Source organism: Choloepus didactylus, chromosome 2 (assembly GCF_015220235.1).
Source record: "Choloepus didactylus isolate mChoDid1 chromosome 2, mChoDid1.pri, whole genome shotgun sequence".
Taxonomy (NCBI): Eukaryota; Metazoa; Chordata; class Mammalia; order Pilosa; family Megalonychidae; genus Choloepus; species Choloepus didactylus.
The window spans coordinates 103,830,470-103,857,391 of record NC_051308.1 but is presented as its reverse complement, the minus strand read 5'-3'; the positions used below and the strand labels follow the sequence as shown (position 1 = coordinate 103,857,391).

At 41.5% G+C, this 26,922-nt stretch overlaps 1 protein-coding gene and 1 pseudogene across 1 annotated transcript in view; one reads left to right on the top strand and one right to left on the bottom strand.

Moving 5' to 3' along the window:
* Positions 1-14,348, top strand: part of PCP4L1 (Purkinje cell protein 4 like 1) — a 30,886-nt gene extending 16,538 nt beyond the window's left edge. The window contains exons 2-3 of the mRNA XM_037825504.1: positions 12,620-12,674; positions 13,286-14,348. Of these exons, the coding sequence (XP_037681432.1) occupies positions 12,620-12,674; positions 13,286-13,428 (198 nt within the window). The 3' untranslated portion in view covers positions 13,429-14,348. The remainder of the gene's footprint in view (positions 1-12,619; positions 12,675-13,285) is intronic.
* A 1,525-nt stretch (positions 14,349-15,873) lies between these two features.
* Positions 15,874-26,922, bottom strand: part of LOC119512458 — a 38,060-nt pseudogene continuing 27,011 nt past the window's right edge.

Sequence of the window (26,922 nt, the reverse complement as noted above, 5' to 3'; positions counted from 1 at the left end):
TGGGTGGTATAATGGGCTGAATGGTGCCTCCCAAAAAGATGTGCCCATGCCCAAATTCCCATAATCTGTGTCTGTCAGCTTATTTGGAAAAGAGTCCTTGCAGGTGTGGTTAAGTTATGGATCTTGAGATGAGATCATCCTGGATTATCTGGGTGGACAAGTGTCCTTATGAGAGAGAGACACACAGAGGAGATGCTGAAGAAGAGGAGGCCGTGTGCCATGGAGGCAGAGACTGGACTGCTGTGGCCACAAGGTAGGGGTCGTGGGCAGCCTGGAAGAGACAAAGAACAGATTCTCGCCTCCAGCCTCCAGAGGCAGTGCCGTCCTGCTGACACCTTGATTTCGGACTTCTGGCTGCAAGAACTGTGAGAGGATACAGTTCTGTTTCTTTATCGTACTCAGTTTGTGGTGATTTGTTACAACAGCCTCGGGAAGCTAATAAGCTAATATAGGTGGCCAGGATTATGAATGCAGTCTGGGATACGTGGGGTTTGAAGTCCGTGTAAAACATCTGGTGGGGATGTTTAGATGCTCAGAGGAAAGGTCTGGGATGGAGAGATACGTTGGAGATTTACAGTCCTCAGTGGTATTCTGAGCTGTCCAATATGGTAGCCACTAACCATGTGTAGCCATTTAACTTAAGTTTAAATGAATTAGAATTAAATTATAAATTTTATTACTCAGTTGCACTGGCCACATTTGAAGTGCTCAATAGCCTCATGTGGCTAGTGGATACTGTGTTGGATAGCACAGATATAAAACATTTCTATTATTGGAGGGGTCTACAGACTTTTCCTGTGACAGGTCATATAGTAAAACATTTCAGCTCTGTGGGCCATACAGTCCCTGTGGCAACTACTCAACTCTGCCACTGTATTGCAAAGGAGCTATCTGACAATATGTAAATAAATGGGTGTGGCTGTATTTCAATAAAACTTTATTTACAAAATTAGGCTGTGGGCTACATTTGGCCGGTGGACTGTAGTGTGCTGACCCCTGTTCTATTGGACTGTGCTGCTATAGTTGATAACTGAAGTCACAGTTACAGGTAAGGTCACCTAGGAAGGGAGAACAGAAAAGGGCCTAGCCTTAAATCTTGAGAGCCTCCAACACTTTATTGGGCAGAAGTGGCCAGAAAGGTATCAGAAAAACCAGGAGATTGTGATGTCACAGGATCAAGGAGAGAATATGTTTCAAGAAAGGGGAAATGATTGATAAAGTTAAATGCTTCAAGAGGCCAAGGCAGATGGAAGTGAAATTTTTGCATTTGATTTAGATCCTGGAAAGCATTGGTTATATAAAGGAGAGATGTTTCGGTGGTGTAGGAGTAGAAGATAGATTGAAGTAGGTTGGAGAAAGTGTGCAAGGTGAGGAAATGGAGAGAGAAAGTATAGATGGCTCCTCTGAGAAGTCTGGCTATAAAAAGAAGAGAAACATAGAGACATGAGAAGTATCCTATTTTCTGGCTGCTTCCTTTTCAGTCTTCATTGATCTCTTGTTAACCTTTATTTCCATTTTAAAAATTAAGGTATGAGAAAAAATAGTTAAATTGGACTTCATCGAAATTAAAAATTTTTGAACATCAAAGGACATTATCAAGAAAGTGAGAAGACGACCTGCAGAATGGGAAAAAGTAGTTGCAAATCATATCTCTGATAAGGGGTTAATATCCAGAATATATAAAGAACTCCTATAACTCAACAACAGAAAGACAAACAACTCAAAATATGGGCAGAGGACTTCAGTAGACATTTCTCCAAAGAAGATATACAAATGGCCAATAAGCACATGAAAAGATGCTCATGTCATTAGCCATTAGGGAAATACAAATCAAAACCACAGTGCAATTCCACTTCACACTCACTGGGATGGCTATTATTTAAAAAGTGGAAACTAAGTGTTGGAGAGATGTGGAGAAATTAGAATCCATGTACATTGCTGGTGGGAACGTAAAATGGTGCAGCTGCTGTGGAAATAAATCAGTTTGGTGGACCCTCAGAAAGCTAAATATAGAACCACCACAAGAGGCAGCTCTTCCACTTCTAGATATATGTATACCCCAAAGAATCTTGAACAGATACTTGGGCATTGATGTTAATAGCAGCATTATTCATAATAGTCAAAAGAGTGGAAATACCCCAAACATCTCTCAACAGATGAATGAATAGAGAAAATGTGGCATACGCTTACAATGGAATATTAGCTCTAAAAAGGAATGAAGTTCTGATACATGCTACAACATGGATGAACCTTGAACATATCATGTGGAATGACAAAAGTCAGATACAAAAGGACAAATATTGTATGACTTCACTTATATGAAATATCTAGATTGGGCAGATTCATATAGAGACAGAAAGTAGGTGGGGGTTACCAGCGGCTGAGGATAGGGGGAAATGGCAAGGTTTTTTTTTTTATTGTATATATACATAGAAGTGATAACTTTCCAAGTGAAATTTAACAAGTAGTTAGCAAATTTCAAAGAATGTTATGAGTTACAGTACCATAGTTTCAGTTATTTCTTTATTGTGAAATGTAACATGTATACAAAAAATTGATAATTTTCAAATTACAACCTAACAAGTAGCTATATAGCAAATTTCAAAGAATGTTATGAGTTACACCTCCACATTTCAGTTCTTTCCTTCTAGCTATTCTAATACCTTAGCAACTAAGGAAGTTGTCGTTTAATGGTACAGAGTTTCTGTTAGGGTGATGAAAAATATTTGGTGGTGAAGGCAAAATATATATTTTTTTAATTTAAATGCAATTTTATTGAGATATATTCACTTAACATACAGTCCTTCAAAGTATACAACCAGTTTTAGTAACAAAATATTGCAAATGCAATTAATATCACTGAATTGTACACATGAAAGTAGTTTAAAATGTGGAATTTTGTATTGTGCATATGTTACCACAATAATTTTTTATAAAATTAATGTATAATTTACATACAGTAAAAATTACCCTTATCAATGTGCAGTTCTCCAGTGAACTAACGTTCTCCAGTGAACTAATGACTAGATGGGTGGGGTCACACCTCCATGGAAATGATTTAATCAAAACATCTCATCTACCGGTGGGTGGGTCACATATCCATGGAAACAACCTAATCAAACATCCCACCCTAATCAAAAGACTAATAAGTCTGCTGCCACAAGATTGCATTAAAGAACCTGGCTTTTGTGGGGGACATAATAGATTCAGACCAGCACACTGCTGAACCATTTTCCAAAGTAGCTATACCATTTTGCATTCCTTCAAGCAATGTATGAGAGTTCCAGTTGTTGGATATTTTCACCAGCAATTGGTATTGCCATTAAAAAAAAAAGACATTCTAATAGATAAGTATGGTATCTCATTGTGATTTTAATTCACATTTCCCTAATGATTAATGATGTTGCACATCTTTGCATGTGCTTATTTGCCATCCTGGATCTTCTTTGGTGAAGTGTCTGTTCAAATATTTTGCCAATTAAAAAATAGTTTTCTTGTTATGGGGATTTGTAAGTTATTATATATTCTGGATGGAAGTCCTTTATCAGAAATGTGATTTGTAGATATTTTCTTCCAGTCTTTAGCTTATCTCTTCATTCTTGTGGGAGTGTCTTTCAAAGGGCAGAAGTTCTTTAATTTTGATAAAGTTCAATTTATATTTTTTCTTTTATGGATTGTGTTTTTGGTGTTGTATCTAAGAAATATTTGCCTACCTTAAAGACATGAAAATTTTCTCCTGTGATTTCTAGAAAATTTATAGTTTTAGATTTTGCATTGAGTTCTGTAATTAATTTTAAGTTAGTTTTTGAACAGGGTGCAAGGCAGGGATTGAGATTTTTTGGGGACGGGGGGAGGTATATGGATATCCAATCTTTCCAGCACTACTTATTGCAAAGATCTCTTCAGCCTTTTCACGTTTGTGTCTGTGGTGGATTGAAGCGATGTACCCCAGCAAAATATGTTCTTAAACTTAATCCATTCCTGAGAGTGTGAGCCCTTGTAAATAGGACCTTTTGATGAGGCTACTTCAGATAATGTGTGGCCCAGGGTGGGTCTTAATCGTATTACTGATGGCCTTATAGGGAAGGCACAGAGAGAGTAAAGAGCCATGGAGGCAGTAGCCGGAAACTGAAAGCAGTCAGAACCTGGAGGAGAAGAGAGAGGCCAAGAGAGGCTGCCCTGTGCATTGCCGTGTGACAGAGGAGCCAAGGACCAAGGATTACCAGCAGCCAGCCCTGGAATGCCAGTCTTCACCTTGATGATGCCTTGATTTGGATTTCTCCTAGCCTCAAAATCATGAGCCAGAAAACTCCCACTGTTTAAACCAACCCATTTCATGGTATTTCCTTTAGCAATAAGGAAACTCAAACAGTGTTCCTCAAGGCTTGGTCCTAGGCCTGCTTCTTTTTGCTCTAATGGTAGATGAAGAAGGAATTCAGATTGAGGAAGGTTTTTTATTATTTTTGTTTAAAAGAAAGGAAGAGGTTTTATGTGTAAGAGAACAAAGGGAGTTGATTGTGAAGATTCCTGAGAAGGAGAAGGGAGTGAGATGAAGAGTTCAGATGGAAGGACAAGGCATCATTTGGATGCTGATAGATGCCCCGGGAGGAGGTAGACAGGGCAAGTATATGGTGCTTCCCTTTGCTGGAAGGTGGGAGGAAATAAAAAGGGTAGATACTTTGGGGGAGAGTATTAGGAAAAGGGAGGATATTGCTGTGTTGTGTTCCTCTCTGCAACCTCAAAGCCTGAAGAAAAAAGACCCCTGTGTCAGCAGCCCTCTCTTCCTTTTCCTCCTTTCCTATGGGAAAGGAGAGTTCACAACTTTGAGCTGCAGAGGAAAACAAAAATATACTCATGAGGAATTGGCAGCTACTGCCTAGCTGATGGAATGGAACATTGGTGTGCGTCAGGCCCAGAGGTAAGGAGGAAAGGAGTACAGGAAGGTAGGCAAGGAAAGAAACTAGGGTCTCCTGGGAAAAGGGGAGAGTTGATGGGCCTCACATTTGCTAATTAGTGTTTGGTGTGTTTTGAGAAGTGAGCAACATTTAGTCTGTGTGGGCAATGAGGCTGAACAGAACCAAGCTCCATGCCTGCTGGAAACTGGGACTATTAGACTTGAATGTAAGCAAGGGAGACATTAAAAATAAAATCCAGTGGGATGATCCTGCACATGGAATTCTCAGAATCTAAAGGGCTAGGGACTGGCCCTGTGAGTGAAAAAACACAGGTGGCTGTGGCTATCTCCCCAGGGGTCAGCCTGGTGTGTGTCAGGAGGACCAGTGAGCAAACATCAAAATGAAAGCCGGAGTCAGGATAGTTAGATCAGTTGCAGAGTAGGAATCTGAGTTAGTAGGCATGGTTTAGTATTGGGACCTCAAATAATATGTAAGAGTTCTCCATGTTGGTGGAATAGGGCCCTGATCCCTGTGTTCCCTGTGGAATGTACGTGAAGAAAGCATTGGGGACTGTGAATTGAAAGGCTGGGCCTGGGTACAGCTGCCTAACTGTGGGTGTGGAAGGAAATGATGACCCCGAGAACTTTCCTTCCCACTTTGGGATTGCTCTGCCATGTGGGGGAACTTGTCTAGTCAAGCCAGTCTCTCACTGGACAGCATCCTCAAGTGTACACACACTCATACACACACATGCCCATGCTTTTGGTTGGGGGCTGAGAAACAGCATAGCGTAATATCCAAGAGTGGACTCTGAGACAAGGTGCCTGGCTTTGTTACATCTTAGCTGTATGACCTTAGGCAAGTTAATTGACCTCCTTTGGCCTTAGCTCCCTTGTATGTAAAATTGAAATAATAATAATAATTACTTACAGGGATGTTATCAGGATTCAATGTGTTAATGTTTATGAAGTGGTTAGAAGAGTTACTGGTACATAGTAAGTATTATATATGTGATTATTAATAAAATAAGGTGAGGTGGTATTCTAAAATCCTTGATTCTTCCAGTTCCCCTAGCAGGTTCCTATAAGGAAGAGGAAGGATTTGCTAAACCATTTCATGGTTGCTGTTTCTGGTTAGAAGTATTGGAAGATGTAGAAGAGTACCTGAGAAGTTTGGAATCCATACCTGGCCAGCATGGGGGCTGAGAGAGGCTGAGAAATGCACCCCCGCCAGCACAGCTCTTGTGGGTTAACCTTGATCCTCCGGAGGTGTGCACATGAGGTTTCTGGTTCTCCCAGAGTGGATCTCCGTGCTTCTTTGGTTTGCCTGAAGTATGGTTAATCTGATGCTTTGCCAGTGGACTCACCAGAGGACCTTGATTCATCTGAAACTGCTGAGTTTCTGGACAATAAACAGGAGAGTTGGGGCAGGGACCAGGGACCAGCAAAAGATGGAATACCATATAGAGGGTGGGAGCTGACAACTTGTGATCTAACCACCCCCAATCCCAACCTCAGCAAACCATACGCAACTAGATCCAGAAATCAAGATTTCCAGAGTGGCTATTTTGAGAACTGGTTGGAGAAGTTGAGGGAGGAGGGGCAGGTGGTAGAAGCCCCGCCATACTACTTTTCAGCAGAGGGTGCTAGGAGATTTCAAGGAACACTGTGAGTGGTAAGGGTTTTCTTTTCCTTACAGCACCCTTCCCTGGTCTCCCCAGCAGAGGCTCTGGCTCTTGGATTATGACCTCTCATAGTAAATTTAAGCCAAATGGAGCTGGGAAACCCCCGGGGGCAGACAGTAGCTGAGCCCTGGCTCTGTTCCAGGGCCAGTGAACTCAGGAGAGACCCAGGGAGGAGGGCAGTTGGCAGGGCTGAGGGGAAAAGTGGCAGCCTGTGCGGTTCAGTCCAGACACATATTCTTATCTAAAGGATTCTCAAGGACAGCTGAGATGAGAAAGAAAGTGGAAGAAGAAACAGCCACCTGAGAAGAGACATTTAGGATTGGTCTAGATTTTCTTCAAGGGGGAGGGGCTGGAGTGAGAGAAAAGGGTTGATGGATTAAGGGAATAGGCTTAGAATCAGACAGAGGGATAATGGCTAAAGAAGGATCAGAGCCAGGGATTTGTTGGCAATAGGGAAAGTAGGATCTGAAATCAGAGAGCATGGGGCTATGGAACTTGCCTCTTGACCCATGACCCTCTTGTCTGGACAACTGACTGTTAACCTAATACTGCACACCCCATCCATGTCATGCTTTTGCAGTGGGGACAAGCCTCCTGTGATGACAGTATGCCAGAATGGAAGGTGTTGTCCAGGTAACATGAGGAGAGAAAGCGTAACGACTGGGCCAGTCTCCAAAGAGCCTCAGGAGCAAACTTTCTCTCATGGAAACTTTTTTTTTTTTTGGTCAAAGAGGGACTAAATAGGAATTCCATATTCCATAGGGCTTCAGGAACCATTTTTGTTTATGTTCTTCCAGATTTTTAAAATGAAAATGAATACATAGATAAGCACATATATAGTTATAGAAATTTATTATCAATCTATCATCTGCTTTTAAAGAATTTTTTAATGTCATGGACACTTTCCCATGTCAAATACAGCACTGCAGTATTTTTTATTTTAATAATTTTTGTTTTACTTTGACTTATCATTTTCTTATTTCCTCTTAACTTTTTATTAGAAACATTTTCCAGATTTGAAAGAACAGTTAAACGCATGTCTGCATACCTTCCAGCTGGATTCAATAATCGTTAACATACTAGTGTATTTGTGCCAGCATGTGACAATATTTAGTATTCTGGAGATAGTATGCCTGGTGGTTAGCAATTCTGGGCTGTGGAGTCAGTCTGTCTGTGTTCTAAAGTGAGACCCACGGTTTATTAATATGATGTTGCCCTTTGGCAAGATCCTTAACCTCTCTAAGACTGTTTCCTCAGCTATAAAATAAGAATAATATTTCCTCAGAGATTTCGGAGGATTAAATAAGTGTGTGGCACGTAATAAATGCTCAATAAGTGTTTTTTGGGGTACTTGTCTTATCTTCTCACTTAGCCTGGAAGACAGGGACAATATCTTGACTTTTTCACTTTAAATCCATGACAATTAACATTAAGTGGACCCTTAGAGCTGCCTGATAATCCTATTACATCTCACCAGTCATCTACCCTCTTAGATGATTTACTTTCTTAGATGGTTATTTCACTCATTCTCCTCTCTCATCAAACCTTGCCCCTCTTCACGCTCAGCTGACAACCTTGCTTCTTATTTCACTGAGAAAATAGAAGCAATTGGAAGAGAACTTTCATACATTCCCACGACATCTGCCACCTTGCTTGTACCTGTTCCCATAGTCTATGCCTTCACTCTCATATTGTGGATGAACCGTCCATATTCCTACCTAAGGCCGATCCCACTACTTGAGCTTCAGATCCATTTCCTCTTGCCTGTTCAAGTCTCATTCTAGTCATTATCCCCTCTCTCTCCTGCATCATCAATTTTTCCTTCTCTACTAACCCATTCCCATCGGTATTCAAATATGCTATACCATTCGTCTTACCCAAAATACCCTCCCCTAATCCCGCATTCTTCCCCGACTGCTAATTTCTCTGCTGTCCTTTAGAGCAAAGCTCTTTGAAAGCACTATCTGTACTCACAAATCCATCAGCACATCCAACTTATTCTACCATAAAAATGGTCTCAAACCTGAGTACTTCTTATCCCCTCCATCACTACCACCCTAGTCCAAGCCACCATTGTCTTGTTTGTACCACGGTAAGAATCTCCTAATCATTTCCCCTGATTTTTCTCTTCCTGCCCCCTCCCTCCATAGTCTATCAGAGCAATCCTTTTAAAACATGTTGGATCATGTTACCCTCTGCCTAAAATCTTATGATGCCTTTCCATCAACTCAGAATAAAGTCCAAAATCTTTGCCCTGATCCAAAGACACACATACTCTGGCTTTCTTATGTCTTATATTCTCTCTCTTGCTCATGCAACTCTGGCCAGAGTGATTCCACTTGATATCTTCTCTGCCTGGGAGGCTCTTCTTTCAGGTATTCACATGTCGTTCAAGCCTCTTCTCAAATGTCACTCTTCACAAAGTCATTCCTAGACTTCTCTTTTATTTTCCTTCATGGCTCTTGTCACTAACTGACATATTTGTTTAATGGATGCTTAGGCTTTATTTTGCTCACTGCTGTATCCCCAATGCCTAGAACAATACTTGGCATGTATTAGGCATTGCATATTTTTGAAGGAATGAATCTCGTGTTTGTTTTATATCCCTTTAGTGCATATAATAGTGCCAAACACAAATAGGCGCTTGATAAGTATTCATCAAAATAGGGTAGAAAAAGCATAATCTATAGATTTGTATCTGTAATAAGGAAGATAATACTACACAGTCCATGGAATTGTTCCAAGGAGTAGATGAGAGAACATTTGTAAAATACTCAGTTCCTTTATCTTGGCAGATAATGAGTACTCAAAATTGTCAAATGAATAAACAAACTCCAATGGTGCCAAGAAGCCTACAGAAGTGACTTTTACTCTAGATGCATTGTACTTAAGATGAGGAATGTCCAGATGCAGGAGTTTTGTTAATATGATTCTGAGGAAGGTGAATTGCTATGATGTTAAATCTAACTCTCCATCGGAGCAGAGTGACTGAAAAAAAAACATACACAGCAGCTCATAGTCTCATGATAGCCTCATTTCAAATTCATGGCCACCTGCCTTATGAGGGCCTTAATGCCTCCCAGCAATCCTACTGATGTTCCCCAGTCCATTCACTCTCCCACTTTCCTAGATGACTCTCATACCTTCTTCTTCCCTCCTGCCTTCCTTTAATACCTCTTCCTTCCTCCTCTTGGATCATCACTTTGTTTCCTATTTTAGTGAGAAAGCAGAAGCAGTCAGGGGAGACCTAACAGATGTTTCCACCTGGCTGCATCTGGGCCCATGTGCTCTGCCTTCCCTCCAGTTACTGGGGGTGATTTGTTCTAGCTCCTATTCAAGACCACCCCCTACTCATGTAGTAGATTTCATCCCCTCTCTCCTACTCCAGCAATGATCTTCTTTCTCTCCTATGGTTCTTTCTTTTCTACTGGATCAGTCTCAACAAAACCCAAGCATTTTGTAATTTCTGCCATCTTAAAAAAAATCTTCTTATGACCCCATATCCCCCTGAAGCCACAAATCCCCCATCCCCATTTATCTGGAACTCAATGTGTATTTGATGCTTCAAGTCCTCTTATCCCTTTCTTTCTTGAACCACTCCAGTCAGGCTTTTGCCCCCTCACTCCAGTGAAACTTCTCTTGTCAACATCATCAGCAACCCCCACATAACAAAACCCAATGGTCGATTGTCACTCCTCATCTTACTAGACCTATCTGCAGAATTTGACACAATCTCTCCTTTCTCCTTGAAATAGGTTCTTCACCTGGCTTCCAAATCAGTATAATCTTCTTGATTTTTCTCCTACCTTCCCAATTTTCTTTATTGATTCCTCCTCGTATTTATAACCTCGAATCACTATAATGCCTCAGGACCTTCCCTTCTTCTCTTTTCTATCTGAACTCACTCCCTTGCTGACCTCATCCTTCTCATGGCTTTACATGCCATCCATATGTTAGTAGCTCCCTAATTTATAACTCTAGCCCATACTTTTCTCTTTGACTCACCTTATCCAACTGCTTATAGAAGCAACTTCTCTCGGAGATCTAATAGGCATCTCAAACTCAACATGTCCCGAAACAAGCCCGTGATCCTCTCCTTGAAACCTGCTCCTCCTCCTATTCTCTCCATCTCAGAAAGCTGCAACTCTACTCTTTCAGTTCCTCAGACCAAATACCTTGGAGTCATCCTTGACTCTTCTCTTTCTCACATCACCACTTATCCAATCTGTCAACAAATCACATTGGTCATAGCTTATAAATATAGCCAGAATCTAACCACTTCTTACTATCTCCACTGCTACCATACTGATGCAAGCTACTTTTTTAAAAATTCAATTTTATTGGGATATGTTCACAAACCATACAGTCATCCACAGTGTACAATCAATTGTTCATAGTACCATTATATAGCTGTGCATTCATCACCACAATTTTTGAACGTTTTCCTTACCACAAAAAAAGAATAAGAATAAAAATTAAAGTAAAAAAAGAACACCCAAAACATCCCATATCCCTTATCCCTCCCTATTATTCATTTACTTTTCATCCTCATTTTTCTACTCATCTGTCCATACACTGAACAAAGGGAATGGGAGCCACAGGGTTTTCACAATCACACAGTCACACAGTGTAAACTAGATAATTATACACTCATCTTCAAGAATCAAGGCTACTGCATTGCAGTTCAACAGTTTCAGGTATTTCCTTCTAGCTATTCCAAGACACCAAAACCTGCAAAGGGATAGCTATATAATGCATAAGAATAACCTCCAGAATGACCTCTTGACACTATTTGAAATCTCTCAGCCACTGAAACTTTATTTTGTTTCATTTCTCTTCCCCCTTTTGGTCCAGGAAGGCTTTCCCAATCCTATGATGCCAGGTTCAAGCTCATCCCTGCGAGTCATGTCCTACATTGGCAGGGAGATTTATACCCCTGGGAGTCATGTCCCACTCAGTGGGAAAGGCAGTGAGTTTACCTGCAGAGTTGACTTAGAGAGGTCACATCTGAGCAACAAATGAGGATCTCTGGGGGTGACTCTTAGGCACAATTGTAAGTAGGTTTAGCCTCACTTTTGCAGTAACAAGCTTCATAAGGGCAAGCCCCAAGATCAAGGGCCCGGCCTGCTACATTGGTAGTCCCCAATGATTGTGAGAATATCAGTAATTCCCCAAGTAGGGAAGTTTAATATTTCCACATTTCCCCCCAGTCCCTCAAGGGGACTTTACAAATACATTTTTATTCTTGATGCAAGCCACTCTTGCCTGTTTTTTTTTTTTTGTTTGTTTGTTTGTTTGTGTTTTTTTTTGCAATAGCCTCATAACTGGTTTTTCTGCTTTGTCCTTTGTGCCCCTTTTGTGAGAACTGAAAGCTTCCAATGGCTTCCATCTCACTTGTAGTAAAAGTTAAACTCCTTACAAAGACTTCCAAGGCCCTACATAATCTATCCCCAACTCCCAGTTATCTCTGACCTCATCTCCATCCATCTTTCCTCCTTCCTCTCTCCACTCCAGCTACACTGGCCTCTTGGTATTAATCAGACAGGCTAGGCACACTTCAACTCCAGGGCCTTTGAAACATCTTCCTCCAGATAGCCATAACTCTTAGTCCCTCATCTCCTTCAGATCCTTGCTTAAATGCTGCCTTTCAGAGAGGCTTTTCCTGACTGCCCCTCCGTTTCCACTCTAGCACTCACTCTCTCCTTTCCCTGCCTTATTTTTCTCTATAGCATCATCTAATATAGTAATCATTTTGTTTGTTTCTTCATCTGTCTATCCACTAGAATGTAAACTCCATGAGGATAGGGCCTCTTGTTGTTTTGTTTTCTAGTTTCCTTTGCACCAATAAATATTCGTTGAATGAATTTTGATGGCTTTTCTTCTTCTCTTTGATCTCAAGACTCATTTCTTCAAAAGACTAAGGAAATGTACTTCGTAATAGGAGGGCTCAAAAGTAGGATGAGTCTAAGGGGATGACACCTTCATATTTCCACAAATATCTAATAATCTGTTTTTTTTGTTTGTTTTTTGTTTTTTCCAGCTTAACACCAAAATCCCCCCAGCAACCAACCAGGCACCTGGCCCAGAGGAAAAGGGTGAGTGAGGTTGGGCTAAGCAGTTGATAGGGCATTTTAGTACAGCGACATGAGACAAGTAGGACTGTAAGTCTAGAAGCTCCTAAAGCCAGATGAGATAGGAGTAGGAATGTGAACAAGTGAAAACAGAGGACTTTTTAGGACTACTGTACCCATTGGCTTCTTTCCACTTTTTCCTAAGAAGTAAACCTATGAATATTTACTCTTTGATTTTAGAATCTGAGTAAATCTGGAAGAGGCAGGCACAATAGTAAGATTCAGCTCGTCAGATAATCTCAGCCACTGTCTCATTCGGAAATTGAGAGAACGCTGGGGAAAGTGAATGTGCTCTGGGACCCTATACTGCAGGATTTAGGAAGAAGTGGTGATAGAAGACATTTGTCATCGTGTTCCAAAAGTGTAGCTCCCCTAAATGATTATAACTAATTCCTAGCCTAGGTACCCTGACTCAAACTTCTGGGAAAATTGTTTATCAGGCATTTATTCAGGAAAGACTGGGGAACTCCACTGAGCCCAGTAGAAAGTAGATCTTAATCACCGTATTTGGGGTGTGGAGGAAAGGGCTGGGCAAGTCAGGTTCACTCATTAATGAGTCTCCCCACTACCTGCAGGAAAAGCTGGCAATGCCAAGAAAGCTGAGGAGGAGGAGGAGATTGACATCGATCTTACAGCACCAGAAACAGAGAAGGCTGCCCTTGCCATTCAGGGCAAGTTTCGGCGATTCCAGAAAAGAAAAAAGGATCCCAGCTCCTGAATGGCCAGCCTTGCCTTTACCCTGCTCCCTTCTCTCCCCTTCTCCACAGCCCTGACTCCCACATACCTTTGTCCCTTTATCCTCTCTTTGAGGCAAGTTCAACCCTCCTATCATTTTGTCTGTTCCCCTCAAGCCATCACAGCAGTAGAGGCACGAGAACAAGGGGAAAGATAAAGACTTCAACTGGCAGCCACTTAACTAAGAGTGAACCAGTTTCTCCTTGGGATAAGGCCCTTTGATCAATACCTAGACCCGCCCTGTGAGGTTGGAGGGTACTTTGAGGCTGAGAGAAGGGCTCCAGATAGTGGGAAGGAGGGGAAAGCCTTAAGAGCAGGGAGCCAGAGGGTGGGTCATATGCACTGTTCTGCCAGTTACAACATTCACACATCAGGTAACATTTTCTCCCTTCAGCTCCTTCTGCACCCCCACCTGCAACTTCCCTCCTATGAGCTAAGCCACAGTGTGGGTTGGAGCCTTCCTTCCCCCTGGCAGAACTAAATTGAGCGGCTTACCATAGTAGTGCATGCTGAGTAGATTAGTTCCAAGGAAGGGTAGAGGGGAAGAAAAGTTTCCTACATCATCTAGTCTAGGACCATAAGGGACAGAGGTGGAAGCATTTCAAGGGGTCACAGGGCTGGAAAATGGGAAGTAGGGTAGATTTGGGGAGGAAAGAAAAGTGAAGAAGGGGGAGGTCTCTCAGTTATTGTGGTAGAAGTGACAACATGGAAGATTCTTGGGGCCTCGCTAACCTGCCTACCTCTAACCCCCCAAGTCTAGCCACCCCCAGAAGCCACATGAGCCAAATGAACCCCTGTAGTTCCTGCCTGCCCCACTGTGGAGTCAGGGCAGAAGTGGAATGTGATTTTAGCATGTTTAATAATTATAACAATAAAAATAAAAACAACTCTTAAATGAGTTCATTTAAACTCTCCTCTTTTCCTTCAGAGGAATATGAGCGTGAGCCTGAGCTGGCCTCAGGGAGGGTGGTAGAGCAACTGCATGGTACTCGAAGGCACAGGAAACAGAAACTGTCTGAGCAATTTTCAGGCTGAGCCAACCCCTACCTTCCTTCTCCTGACCTTGTCCTACCTTGATTCACCACCCACATTGTCTCTATCTGCTGCTGTCACCACCCCCGGTGTGCACCTACAGGGGTGCTCGCCTCCCCCCCTTCCCCTCCCCTTCGGGCTAAGAACACTCTATTTTTTTTTTTTTTTTTGCAAGTTAATTCTTTAAATTTAACCAGTACTTTATAAAACTTCCCAATTAATTAGTAAAAGTTGGCTTATTTTAATAGATTTAAACATTGGTCACTGTTTAAACAAGACAGTCTAAAACAGAAAAAGCAATCACATAATAGTTACAGTAATTTAAAAGTGGATGGTATACTTTTAGATACAGAGGTAGAAGTCCACTTCTGCAATGTTTCACATTATATATACCAAATTCAAGGCATAAAGTAGTTTGCTTTACAAAAAAGAATACTGTAAAAATGTCATTTACTGTTCTACAATGTGAATAAAACTTTCTAAAGAATCTTTACACACTTACACACATAGTCCACAGAATAAGATCTTCCCCCTCCCTAATCACAGTTGGCACAAAAATGGGAACTTTTCTATGTTGACGTTCCCATTTTTAGAAACTGTTTCTTTGCAGAGCTGATGTAATCTATACAGAGTCCATACAAAGAAATGAAACTGCAACTTCCTGAGAAAAGGGCACTTTCTGTATATGGCAAAATTCATAGGAAGAAAATGTATGGTGTTTGGGGATAACTAGGTCTCCAAAGCAATAGATACTTAATGAAACAGTTCAAAGATAAAATTAAAAAGTCAGCTAATACTGTAGCTATTATGACTTTAAGAAAGAGACTTGATCACCTTTACTGTAACACTCAAACATCATTTACTTCAAATTGATGGAGATTTCAAAGTTACTTTTTTAAAGAGCTGAACAAACACCATGAAAAAGCCACTCAGGCTTTGCAAAACTGAAACTTAGAAAACAGGAGGAAATAGAGCAAGGATGTCAATTAGCTAGAGGTTAACTACAAAAATTAATAAACTCCATAAGAATTAAGAAAAATCACACATGAAACACACTGTAGTTATTATCTCTAGACTTTCTGTTCATTAAAAAAAATTGTAGTCTGAAGATATCACACAATGCATGTCTGAAGATATCAAACAATGCATGTCTAAAGATCTAACTGGTTTTAAGGTCTGTCTAAAAGGACCTTGTGGGCAATAACCTAAGCTCACATTTGCTGATCACATTTTCCAAATACTTGAGTCAGTTAGTTTACACTTTTTTTTTTAAAGGTAATTAAGGGAAAAAAGTCAACACGGGTTCAGAATCCAGAGAATGTCAGTAGTGCTGATGAGCGTTGGATTGAAACATTTTTGTCTTCTGATACAAATGATATTCCACACGAAAAGATTCTTAGCGTCTCATTTTTGTTTCATTATTATTTGTGGCTTGTTTTCTTTGAGCAATAAAACGCGCATACATTTGTCTGTTCCTAGGAATCATAACATACACACAACTGCTTCAAAAGGGAGGATGCGCTTCATGAAGCTCACAGTGTACATGAGTCAGGGGGTGCAGATCAGGGGCTGGTCGTAGGGGGTGGCCTTCACATCTGCTTCACACAGTAATTGGGCTTCAGAGGTGGCAGGAAAGGCTCAATCTCTCTCCTGATTCAGGAGCCTCTGCACACGCCAGCGTCGACAAGGTAAGGGCAAACCAATGTTGTTTAAACCCATCATTTTCAGCAGCCATTAGCTCATGGCTCAAGGAGACATGAAAATGCACAATGTCCGATTTATCAGCACAGCAATCCTCAACTCCAGCAGTACTGAGCAATCCTGAGGAACTTGTAACTGTTACAATATGACCATGATTGGTCTCCAGCATTGTAGGATGAAAAGATTTAGTGGTCCAGACGTGTGCGTGGCAATTGACCATCATGGCTCTCTCAATGAGCTCATCAGAACATTCCCGAAGGTGATGCACAGAGATCAAGCCCACATTATTGAGCAGGACCGTGACCTCACCAAGTTCCTTGCAGACCCTTTCAGGCATTAGGTAGACATTCTGCCTCTTTCCCTCATCACAGGTGTAAGTAAAAACCTGCCTTCATGGCTCTCACTCCCTAACGAGGAGTGTCAGTTCCTCTGCCTGCAGGCCCCTGGCCAAGATCACTCTTGGTACATATCCCTTTGAAACAAACCTAGTCTTGCCTGTTCCCTATTCCCAAATGACCTATCCTAGATATCCTGTCTCCCCCTCCAACCATTTATTATAATCAAACTCAGGGAAAGGAGAAGGGGACTCTGTGTCAGTAGAGAGCACCACTGTCAAACTGAAGATTTAAAATCATGAAATTAAATGATGGCTTTCAAGTGGGCTTACATTGCTGAGAAATGATCTCTATACATTGAAACCAGAAGCCAAATGCTTGAAGATCAAGCAGGGAAAATATGTCCCCCGCCCCCTGTGCCCCTGCCACTTCTTAGTGTTTACCTTTCCTTTCTTGATTCTAGAACACAGAAGTTGAAATCATGCAACAGCTATGAATAGCAAATAAGGGGCAATATCCCTGGAAAGCAACCGATATCCCAAAGTTTATCCACGTCTAGCAAGCCCATGGCTACAGGATATTAGGAAGATTGAACAGTAGTTCAAGGATGTACCTCCTCCTCCTGATGCCAGAGAAAAAGGACTGTTGACTGTTGTACTTGGCATCTGTTCTGAGTGCAATATTGCTCCTGGTGGCCTTTGCTCCTGACCTTATCGGCAGATAAAAGGGTAACCTCACTGCCATACCTGCTGTGTATCCATCATGTCCTAGGAAAGCAGTAATGTTCCCCATTCCCTCGTTGCACAGACATGAGATGGGGATTGAGTGGTGCTGCACCTTGTTCTGCCCTGATGATGCTGAGTTACAGTAGGTGCTCCCTGTTCCTGAGGCTGTGGACTTTGGAGGGTCAGCTGGTGTTGAGGCAATGGTGGAGCTCCACTGCATGGAGGATATCTGCTCATTTGGTGGTGGTGGTGGTAGTTGTTTTGTTTTTTTTTTGTTTTTTTTTTTGCCACATTGATCTGGAGAATAGTTCTGAAATTTTTTTCCCTTCACCATCTCTTGCTCTAAAAGCGAGGTTCTCACACACACTTTTAAGAAAAAGGCATTGTAGCAAAAATATTGTCTGTTGCTTTAGGAAAGAGGGTTCTGACTATGGAAAAAAGAGGTTTAGGCATCTTTGGCTGAACCAATGGTAGTTCTTATTAAAGGCTCTGAAAGCTGATTTCTCTCTGCTGGCCCCTACCCTGGGGGCACTGGAATCAAGTCTCTTCTCTCTAGCGTGTCTGTAACTCCTTTTTGGGGCTTTTGGCTTGAACAGGCATCTCCCCATTGAGGCCCTGGGCTGAGCTTGTTTCTCCCCCTTGGGGCTCTGGAACCCTGTTTCTCTTCTGTACTTTGGTGCTTTGATTTGTGGAGCAAAAATTTCAGGTGAATTGGTGAATGCCCTTATAAACAGCTTTGAAGAAGAAAAAGGCATGAGAAATAGTCAAGGAAGAAGACAACACCGTTATTGTATATATATCACTAATGTGTCTTTTAGGTCTTTTTCAGTTGTGTAGGAGTGGTAGAGATGGGATTACAGTCCTGGCAAAAGTGGAAGAGTTCTGGAGATCTGAGTAGGGATATACTTTTAAATATGTTCTCAAAGCCCAGACTTGGAAGGTGAAGGTCTTGAGGCTATTTAGGCAGCAAAAAGAACAAGGATCCTGCTCCCTGGACAAGCTTGTTCTCTGAAGTTAGGGACTTGGTGTCATTCTGGCTAGGGCTGTTGACCTTCCCTTGATCTTGCCCCAAAATAGATCTTTCACACTTACATCTCTTCCATCTTTTACTCTTGCACCTAACCCCTGACTTAATGTCCTTTTCAGAAGCTGCTTTTCCTGCTACCCTTTTTGTTGCTACCCCTTCCTCTGGTTTAATCACTTTCCCAATCTTCAGGGATGTCTAGGCAGTGACCACCCTAAGTTGTTCATGTTGAAGAGAGGTGCTGACGTTATGGGAAAAGGGGACGCAACTGGTTGATGTTCTTGAAGAGAATGTTGCCTCTGGGTTTTGGGATTTAGCTGGCATAGGAGCCCTCCGGAAAATTTAAGTTTCTGAAGAATAAACTTAGTGAGTGAAACTTTTATAGAATCTCATATAGGGACCTGGGTATTCTTTAGAATTTGGGGGACTACTGTTACTGTTCCAAGGTGATAGATTCTTTTGCCTGATGCGCTCAAATGACCAATTCCTGGGACACCGGGGTTTGAAAGAGAGAAAGAGTTTTATTGCTAGGTATGAAGCAGGAGAGCAAATGGCCTAATTGGTCCAAAGTCGGTCTCCCCGAAAGGCAATAATTCTTATAGTTTTACAGTATCAATACTTGGGCAAGGTTTAGGATAATAAAGACCTCAGATGGTATAATTAGAAGTGATTTAATTATTGAGCATGCACAGATTGGGTTTAGTCACAGAATGTATGTAAGAAAATGGTGGCCTTAATATAATGATGGGTGTGATTTTTAGTATTATAATGAGGTATAGATGACTTGTAGGTTAAAGTGTAAGCTACTGCGCATGTCAGGCGGGCCCATTTTGGTTAGATTCAGCTTTCAGTTATCAAGATAACTTTGGGTTAGTTCTGGGCTGACCCAAGACCCTTCATTAATAAACATTAGGGGCTGTTTTTAGTGATCATAAGAATTTAAAGTAAAAAAAACTGGATAAATGAGTACAACTGGAGGTTAGTCACAAGGTTTTTGCAATCACAAGGCACAAGGTAAAGGCTATACAATCATGATCAGAGACCAAGACAGCTGGATAAGAGTTTAGGTGTCAGGTATTTCCCTCTGTCTACTCTAATATGCCAGAAAGTAAAAAAAACTAGCTATATAATGATTCAGCAGTCATAATCAGCCCTTAAATACTTACTTCTCAGTTATACTACTGTTGACTTGGGCTTATCATACTGTGGCCACTTGGGATATCTAGCTGAAGGATATCTTGTATAGGAGTAACCTCTGGACAGCTTCTCAACTCTATTTGAGATCTTTTAGCCACTGAAACCTTATTTTGTGCCTTTCTTTTCCCCCTTTTGGTCAAAAAGTCATTCTTAACCTTTTGATGCCAGGGTCAGTCTCATTCCTGGAATCTGTGTCCCATGTTGCCAGGGACTCACTCACCTGGGAGATCCTGTCCCACATCAGAGAGGGTGATGAACTTATTTGCAGAGTTGGGCTTAGAGAGAGAAAGTCCACATTTGAGCAACAAAAGAGGTTCTCTGGAGGTGACTCCTAGGCATAATTATAGGTGGACTTAGACTCCTCTTTACAACTGTAAGTTTCACAAGAGCAAGCCTCAAGGTCGAGGGTTTGGCTTATAAAGTAGGGGCTTCCTAATTTCACATAGCATATGTTCTGTCCATGAAAATCAATCAATATCTCCTATTATCATCATTTAGTTGTACAATCCTCATCACTTTCCATTTTAAACAATGTTATGACCCAAAACACCCACTAGCTCTTTTCAGCCCTTAATTATTTGTCCCTAGTATTTGTGTGGTACTAGTAAGGTTCCTATTAATTATAGTTCCTGTTATGCAATCCGTAGATTTTTCCCATGTACCCTTCTGTTGTCAACTCTATGTGCTAGTGTCATACCTTAGAAGTATATCATGCAGCACCTATCTATATTTGTGGTGCTAATCTATGGAAATATGCCTTTAAACAACCCCTTTCACTGCTGTTCAACTTCAATACAGCTCTGGTACTTATAATCCCATTAACAATCATTACCCCTATCTATTACCATACCTTTGACATATCTGAATACATTAGATCATCATTAACACATCTGAACATATTAGATCATCATTCCCCCTCACTAGCTACTGTCTATCACTAGGTCCCCAATATTCTTATATTATAAGACATTGATTTTACATTGTTCAGATAGTTCATAGATGTGGTAACATACAATATCTCTCCTTTTGTATCTGAGTTATTTCACTCAGAATTCTAATAATAATAATAATGATAATACTAAAAGGCCTTCATTATTCCCCAATATTCTAGGTCTTCAAGAATGAAGCAAAGGGAGCCATACCCACTAGACCACCTCAGACCATCCTTACCTGTACATAATTCTCAGTCAACTTAGATTCCATAGTTAGAGTCCTCAGGAATGCTCATCCCCCCAAGTAGGGGTGATTCCCTAGCCTTGTGCTACCTGAATGGTGATGGTGACAGTAATATCTAAGATTTGCAGAGTGCTGACTCTTTGCCAGAAGTCTGTTCTAAGCACTTTTACATATCTTGACTTATTTAATTCTTGCAACCCTGTGACATCAATACTATTATCTCCATTTTACAAATGAGGAAATTTGCCCAAAGAAAGGCAAGTGTGCTAGGACCAGAACTCAGGCAGTCCGGTTCTGGAATCTGTGCTCTTTATATACTACCTTGAGAAGGGACCAGATGAGGTAAGGGCAGCCAGCTGGGTTGTCATGGATGTTGTCCAAGCCTAGCTTAGTAGCCTAGTGTGCCAGTTTGAATATATTGTGTCCCCCAAACGCCATTATCTTTGATGGAATCTTGTGTGGGCAGACGTTATCAGTGTTGATTAGATTGTAATTCTTTGAGTGTTTCTTTGGAATGCACCCCACCTAGCTGGGGTGATGACTCTGATTGGATATTTCCATGGAGGTGTTGCTCCGCCCATTCAGTATGGGTCTAAGTTGATCAACGGAGCCATATAAATGAGCTGACATAACAGAAGGAACTCAGTGCAGCTGTGAGTGACATTTTGAAGAGGAGCTACAGCTAAGAGGGACACTATGAAGAAAGCACAGGAGCTTCAGATGAGAGACAGTTTGAAAACGGCCGTTGAAAGCAGACTCTTGCTCCGGAGAAGCTGAGAGAGGACAAATATCCCAAGTGCAACTAAGACTGACATTTTTGAGGAACTGCAGCCTAGAGAGGAACATCCTGGGAGAAAGCCATTTTGAAACCAGAACCTTGGAGCAGACACCAGCCGCGTGCCTTCGCAGCTAACAGAGGTTTTCTGGACACCATTGGCCATCCTCCAGTGAAGGTACTCGATTGCTGATGTGTTACCTTGGACAATTTATGGCCTTAAGACTGTAACTGTCTAACCAAATAAACCCCCTTTTATAAAAGCCAATCCATTTCTGGTGTTTTGCATCCTGGCAGCATCAGCAAACTAGAACACCTAGTTAAAAGAGGGCAGAGCTTCCCTTAGCTGAGCTCAGGCATACCTACTTGGTCCCTCATAGCCCAGATGGATAAGATCACCCTCTCTGATCCCTTATCCTTCCAGGGGAGGACCAGACCCTGGCTTTACCTGACTGATCCGGCTCTTGTTTCTTCCAGATGGTACCAGTGCCTTGATCACATTCAGCTGCCTCCCCTCGTGCTCCAGGGAACATGTGGCCAGGGTATCTGGAATTAATAGTGGTTTGAAGTGAAATGGAGAGAAATGGGGCCCAGAACTGAGGTAGGGCTGATATGCAGACCTAGAAAGAAGGAAGGCTCAATAGGCTCTCATTTAGGATATAAAGTTGAATAGGGATGGGCATTGTGAAAGGAAGCCAAACTAAATCATGGGAGGGCCCCAGGCCTCATTTATTTCCTTGTCAGTTCTCAACAGGGGAGTGCACTGCCCTCTAGGGGGTGTTTTTGAAATTTCTGGGGGTATTTTTTTCACTGTCACAATTAAGAGGGGTGGAGTGGGGGGCTGGGGGTAGGGGAGGGTGCTCCCGGTATTTAGTATCCAGGGCCAAACTTGCTAGGCATTCTGCAATGATCAGGACAGTGCTGCACAAAAAAGAATTGTTCCACATCCCATGGGACTTTTAAAAGTCCCACTAGAAATTAATATAGGTGAAAAACCCATTTTTATCTGTGTCTACAACTCAACTTCCTTTTACATATAACTCCCCTCCCCAATTTTTTTTCACAGTTTCAGAAACTGAATGGAACTACTGCATAAGTTAAAAGAAGATTACAGTTTGTTGTTTTGTTCAGAACTTTACCAAAAGTTGCTTACCATTTCACAAACTCATGTCATCCATGACAAGGCTACTGGTGGTATTTGAATCACTGATACTTCTGACCCCATCACTGTGCATTTGTCGCTGTTGTATTCATGCTGATTTTAGGTATAGTTTTTGAGGCTCTGACTGTCCCAATGTGTTTCCAGCTTATTCATGCCTGAACATTACAGACTAAAATACTTACAATTTTATTTTGAATTAATCTCTTTATTTTATGATATAGTTGAGATGTCACATTTACTATTTTGAAATTGTTTACAGGTTATATTCCATATTAATTTCATTTCAGGATGGCAAAAGGGGTACTGGGTCTGATGGGGTTGGGCACTATTTTCCTAAGTTTTTGGAAAGCCATACCAGCATTAGCCCTAAGACTCAGGAATCCTACCTTTTTCTTGCCGCCTCCCCTTTTCTGTCTAAAAATGAGCCCCCGATCCTCACTGTCAAGCTGTATGTCTTTACCAGGGGCTGGACACTGAGGAAGGCATTGCAGGATAGATAGCTGGGCTCACCCTGGGAGCCACGGTTAATGCCCAGTAGGCAAAGCCTTTGCAGGACAAAAGGATGGTGTCTGAATTGTGAAGCACAGTAACAGCCTGAGATCCCGGACCCTGGAATCCTGGAGAGTGAGTTAGCACTGCTCCCTGAGTGTGTGTTGTGGAGAGGGGCTTCCTTCTTCCTTGACTGAACAGAAGAAAAAAAGGGAAGTAGAGGATGAGCGGGAGACAGCATGGATGGATCTCACTCTCTATGCCAAGTACTTTGAGACATGGTGTACATGTTCTCAATTCCTTCTTTTAAATATACCACAGGATAGTTATTACTAATTTTGAAAAACCTAAGGTACCGCAGTCAAGTGATTTGTCCTAAGTCACACAGAGCCACGACAGGATTTACACCAGATCTAGTTTGATACCTGTTTTAGATCTCACCAAAAATGGGGGTGATCTTGGTTGTCTGTTGAGCATCTTTTTCCTAGAAATCACAGGTCCCTTCTCACTCCCTTTGGTGGGTTCAGCATGAGTTTTAACCCCTCTTTAGACTGGAAAAAAGTAACTACAACTTAAAAATAGTTTAGTGTTGCCCTCCCCCCTACGTGGGATCAGACACCCAGGGGAGTGAATCTCCCTGGCAACGCGGAATATGACTCCCAGGGAGGAATGTAGACCTGGCATCGTGGGACGGAGAACATCTTCTTGACCAAAAGGGGGATGTGAAAGGAAATGAAATAAGCTTCAGTGGCAGAGAGATTCCAAAAGGAGCCGAGAGGTCACTCTGGTGGGCACTCTTACGCACACTTTAGACAACCCTTTTTAGGTTCTAAAGAATTGGGGTAGCTGGTGGTGGATACCTGAAACTATCAAACTACAACCCAGAACCCATGAATCTCGAAGACAGTTGTATAAAAATGTAGCTTATGAGGGGTGACAATGGGATTGGGAAAGCCATAAGGACCACACTCCACTTTGTCTAGTTTATGGATGGATGAGTAGAAAGATAGGGGAAGGAAACAAACAGACAAAGGTACCCAGTGTTCTTTTTTACTTCAATTGCTCTTTTCCACTCTAATTATTATTCTTATTTTTGTGTGTGTGCTAATGAAGGTGTCAGGGATTGATTTAGGTGATGAATGTACAACTATGTAATGGTACTGTAAACAATCGAAAGTACGATTTGTTTTGTATGACTGCGTGGTATGTGAATATATCTCAATAAAATGAAGATTAAAAAAAAAAAGAAAAAAATAGTTTAGTGTTGAATCTTTTGGTAAACTGAAGACCCTTTTATATGCAAATATTCACAACAAAATTAATATATTTTGTGAGATTAAACGTTTGTAAATGCTTGAACTTTCTTGAAATATGTTCATTTCAAAGTTGCTGAATGTATGTTTTTATGAATCATAAAATATTATTTTCAGAAGCACACTAGGCCCATGAATTATTTCCTTACTTTTACAGTTAATGAAATGCTGAAATGTAAATCACAGAAATTTATCAAATAAATAATTTTAAACTGCAAAACAAACAAAAAAATGGGAGTGAGTTCTTTTCTGGACTATCCCTTATTTGGGTTCTTTTAGAGTAAGCAAAGAGACTTAGGCCTTTCAGAGAGATGTTGTATTCTTCACCTAAAGCAGCAATATTAAACAATATTCATACACTACACACGCTAGAATCAACCATCAACCTCTGCTTATGAAATTTCTCTCTCTCTCTCTCTCTCTCCTGTGTGTGTATGTATGTGTGTGTACATATGCTCAGTTCCAGATTCCCTGCTTTTGTGGGGAAAGTACACGTCTGGCTTTGCACCCAGGGGGAGGGTGTTCTGATCCTTTTTCTTTCCCCTAGAGCATGAACAACTGGGTGTGAGGAGACCCAATGAAAACTTTACTGTCTCAGTGGAACCTGGTTCAATGGACAACACCCTTCCTGTTCTTTAGCAGCAATTTCTCATAAGAACTCTGAAAGCATTACATGTTCGATTTATTTCAATACATAAAAACGTTCTTCTGAGAAGGAATATATAATATATATATAGTGGTATAACATCTTAATAGTCATATTTGTTATTTTCACTTTTCTAAGAAAGAAAAAAGTCAATTCTGTGGTGAGTAGTGTTAGGTCGTTCAGGAATTCACACAAACGCAGCGAGTCATGGTTTTAAGTAGAGAGTTTAAGGTTTATTAGAGGAAGAAAGCAGAAGAAAGCAGGTGGGAGCCATCGGAAAAGAAAGAAAGGAAAAATGGCTCCGGCCCTCTATCTGAGAGCAGCATTTTTTAAAGGAAAAACCCACGTTGGGTATTAGGGGGGAAAGTCCTGCTGAGTGTGTTCTGGGCCTCAACTGGGTGAGTGCTTATCAGTTTCTGAGCTGACTGGTTACTAGGGTTTTAACACACTACTCTTCATTGATGTGCACTATATTATCTATGTGGAGGAAGCAGGCCTTTTGGCTTGTTTGTGGTCGTTCATCTTTATGGGGATATCTGATCTTGCCTTGTCTGCCCCCTGGAGTCTAGGCACCACTGTGACTGGGATTCCTAAAACAGCCTTCAACCCTTAGTTTATGGCGCACCTGGTATTTATGAGATAAGCAGCAGGGCCCGTGGATCAGACATTCCTTCTATATGTTAGACTCTTTTTCTGGGGCCTGACAAGTAGGAGGGGTGCTTCAGGTCTAAAAAGATAAATTTGACTAAAAATCCTCTAGGTGACTCCAAAGTGCTTTCCATGGAAGAAAGCTTTTATTGAAAATTATTCTGAACCAGGCATATTCATAGGTGATAACTCTTTATATTCTAACTTCAATTCAATATTTTGACATGCAATATTTTCCTTGATTTTTATTATTATCCCCATTTCATAGACCCGGGAAAACTGGGGTTCAGAGGGGTTAAATAATTCCCTTTAAAATTCAGGCTTTTCTGACTCCACAACTCACGTTTTATTCTGCACCTCTAATGCTCTCCTGTTGGTCTCCTGCATTGAGGAATTGACTATGCCTGATACACATCCCTGACTTGTAGTTCAGATTGATGCACTTAGCTCCCTTGAGTGGGCTGAGTGGGAAGGGAAGAACAGAGGACATCAGGAAAGCAGAGGACATCAGGAGACATGTGGCCTGAGCTCTGACACTGGTTCCTGTTGCATTGCCTCCTCTCCCTTAATCCATATCTATGTTCTCTGTTGTGTTCCTTATGAACAGCTGACTGAGGATGGAAAAATTCATGTTTGGTTTACAGATGGGTCTGTACCATGTATGTGCTTGTACCAACCCAAACTGAACAGCTACAATACTATAGCTCCACTCAGGGGTGACTCTGAAGGAAAATTCTCACAGTAGGCAGAACTTTGAGCAATACATTTAGTTGTCCGCCATGTCTAGAGGGAGAGATGGCTGGAAGTAATGGTCATGGGCAGTTGGCTGGATGGTTGGAGACTTGGAAGGAACAGGATTGGAAGATGGTTCATGACAAAGTCTGGAGAAGAAATTTGTGGATAGAACTCTCAGAATGGCACAGATTGAGAAAATATTTGTGTTCTGGGTACATGCTCATTGTCTCAGATTCCTAGAGCTGCTGCAACAGAGTACTACAAACCAGGTGGCTTAAAACTACAGAAATGTATTGTCTCATAGTTCTGGAGGCTGGAAGTCTGAATCAAGGTATTGGCAGGGCCATGCTTCATCTGATGTCTGTAGGCTTCTGGTGTTGGCTGGCAATCCATGATGTTCTTGCTTGCGGCATAACTCAATTTCTCCCTCCGTCACATGGCCACCTCCCTCCCTGCCTATCTCCTACTGACTGTGCCCAAATTTCCTCCCCTTCTAAGGATACCAGTCATATTGAATCA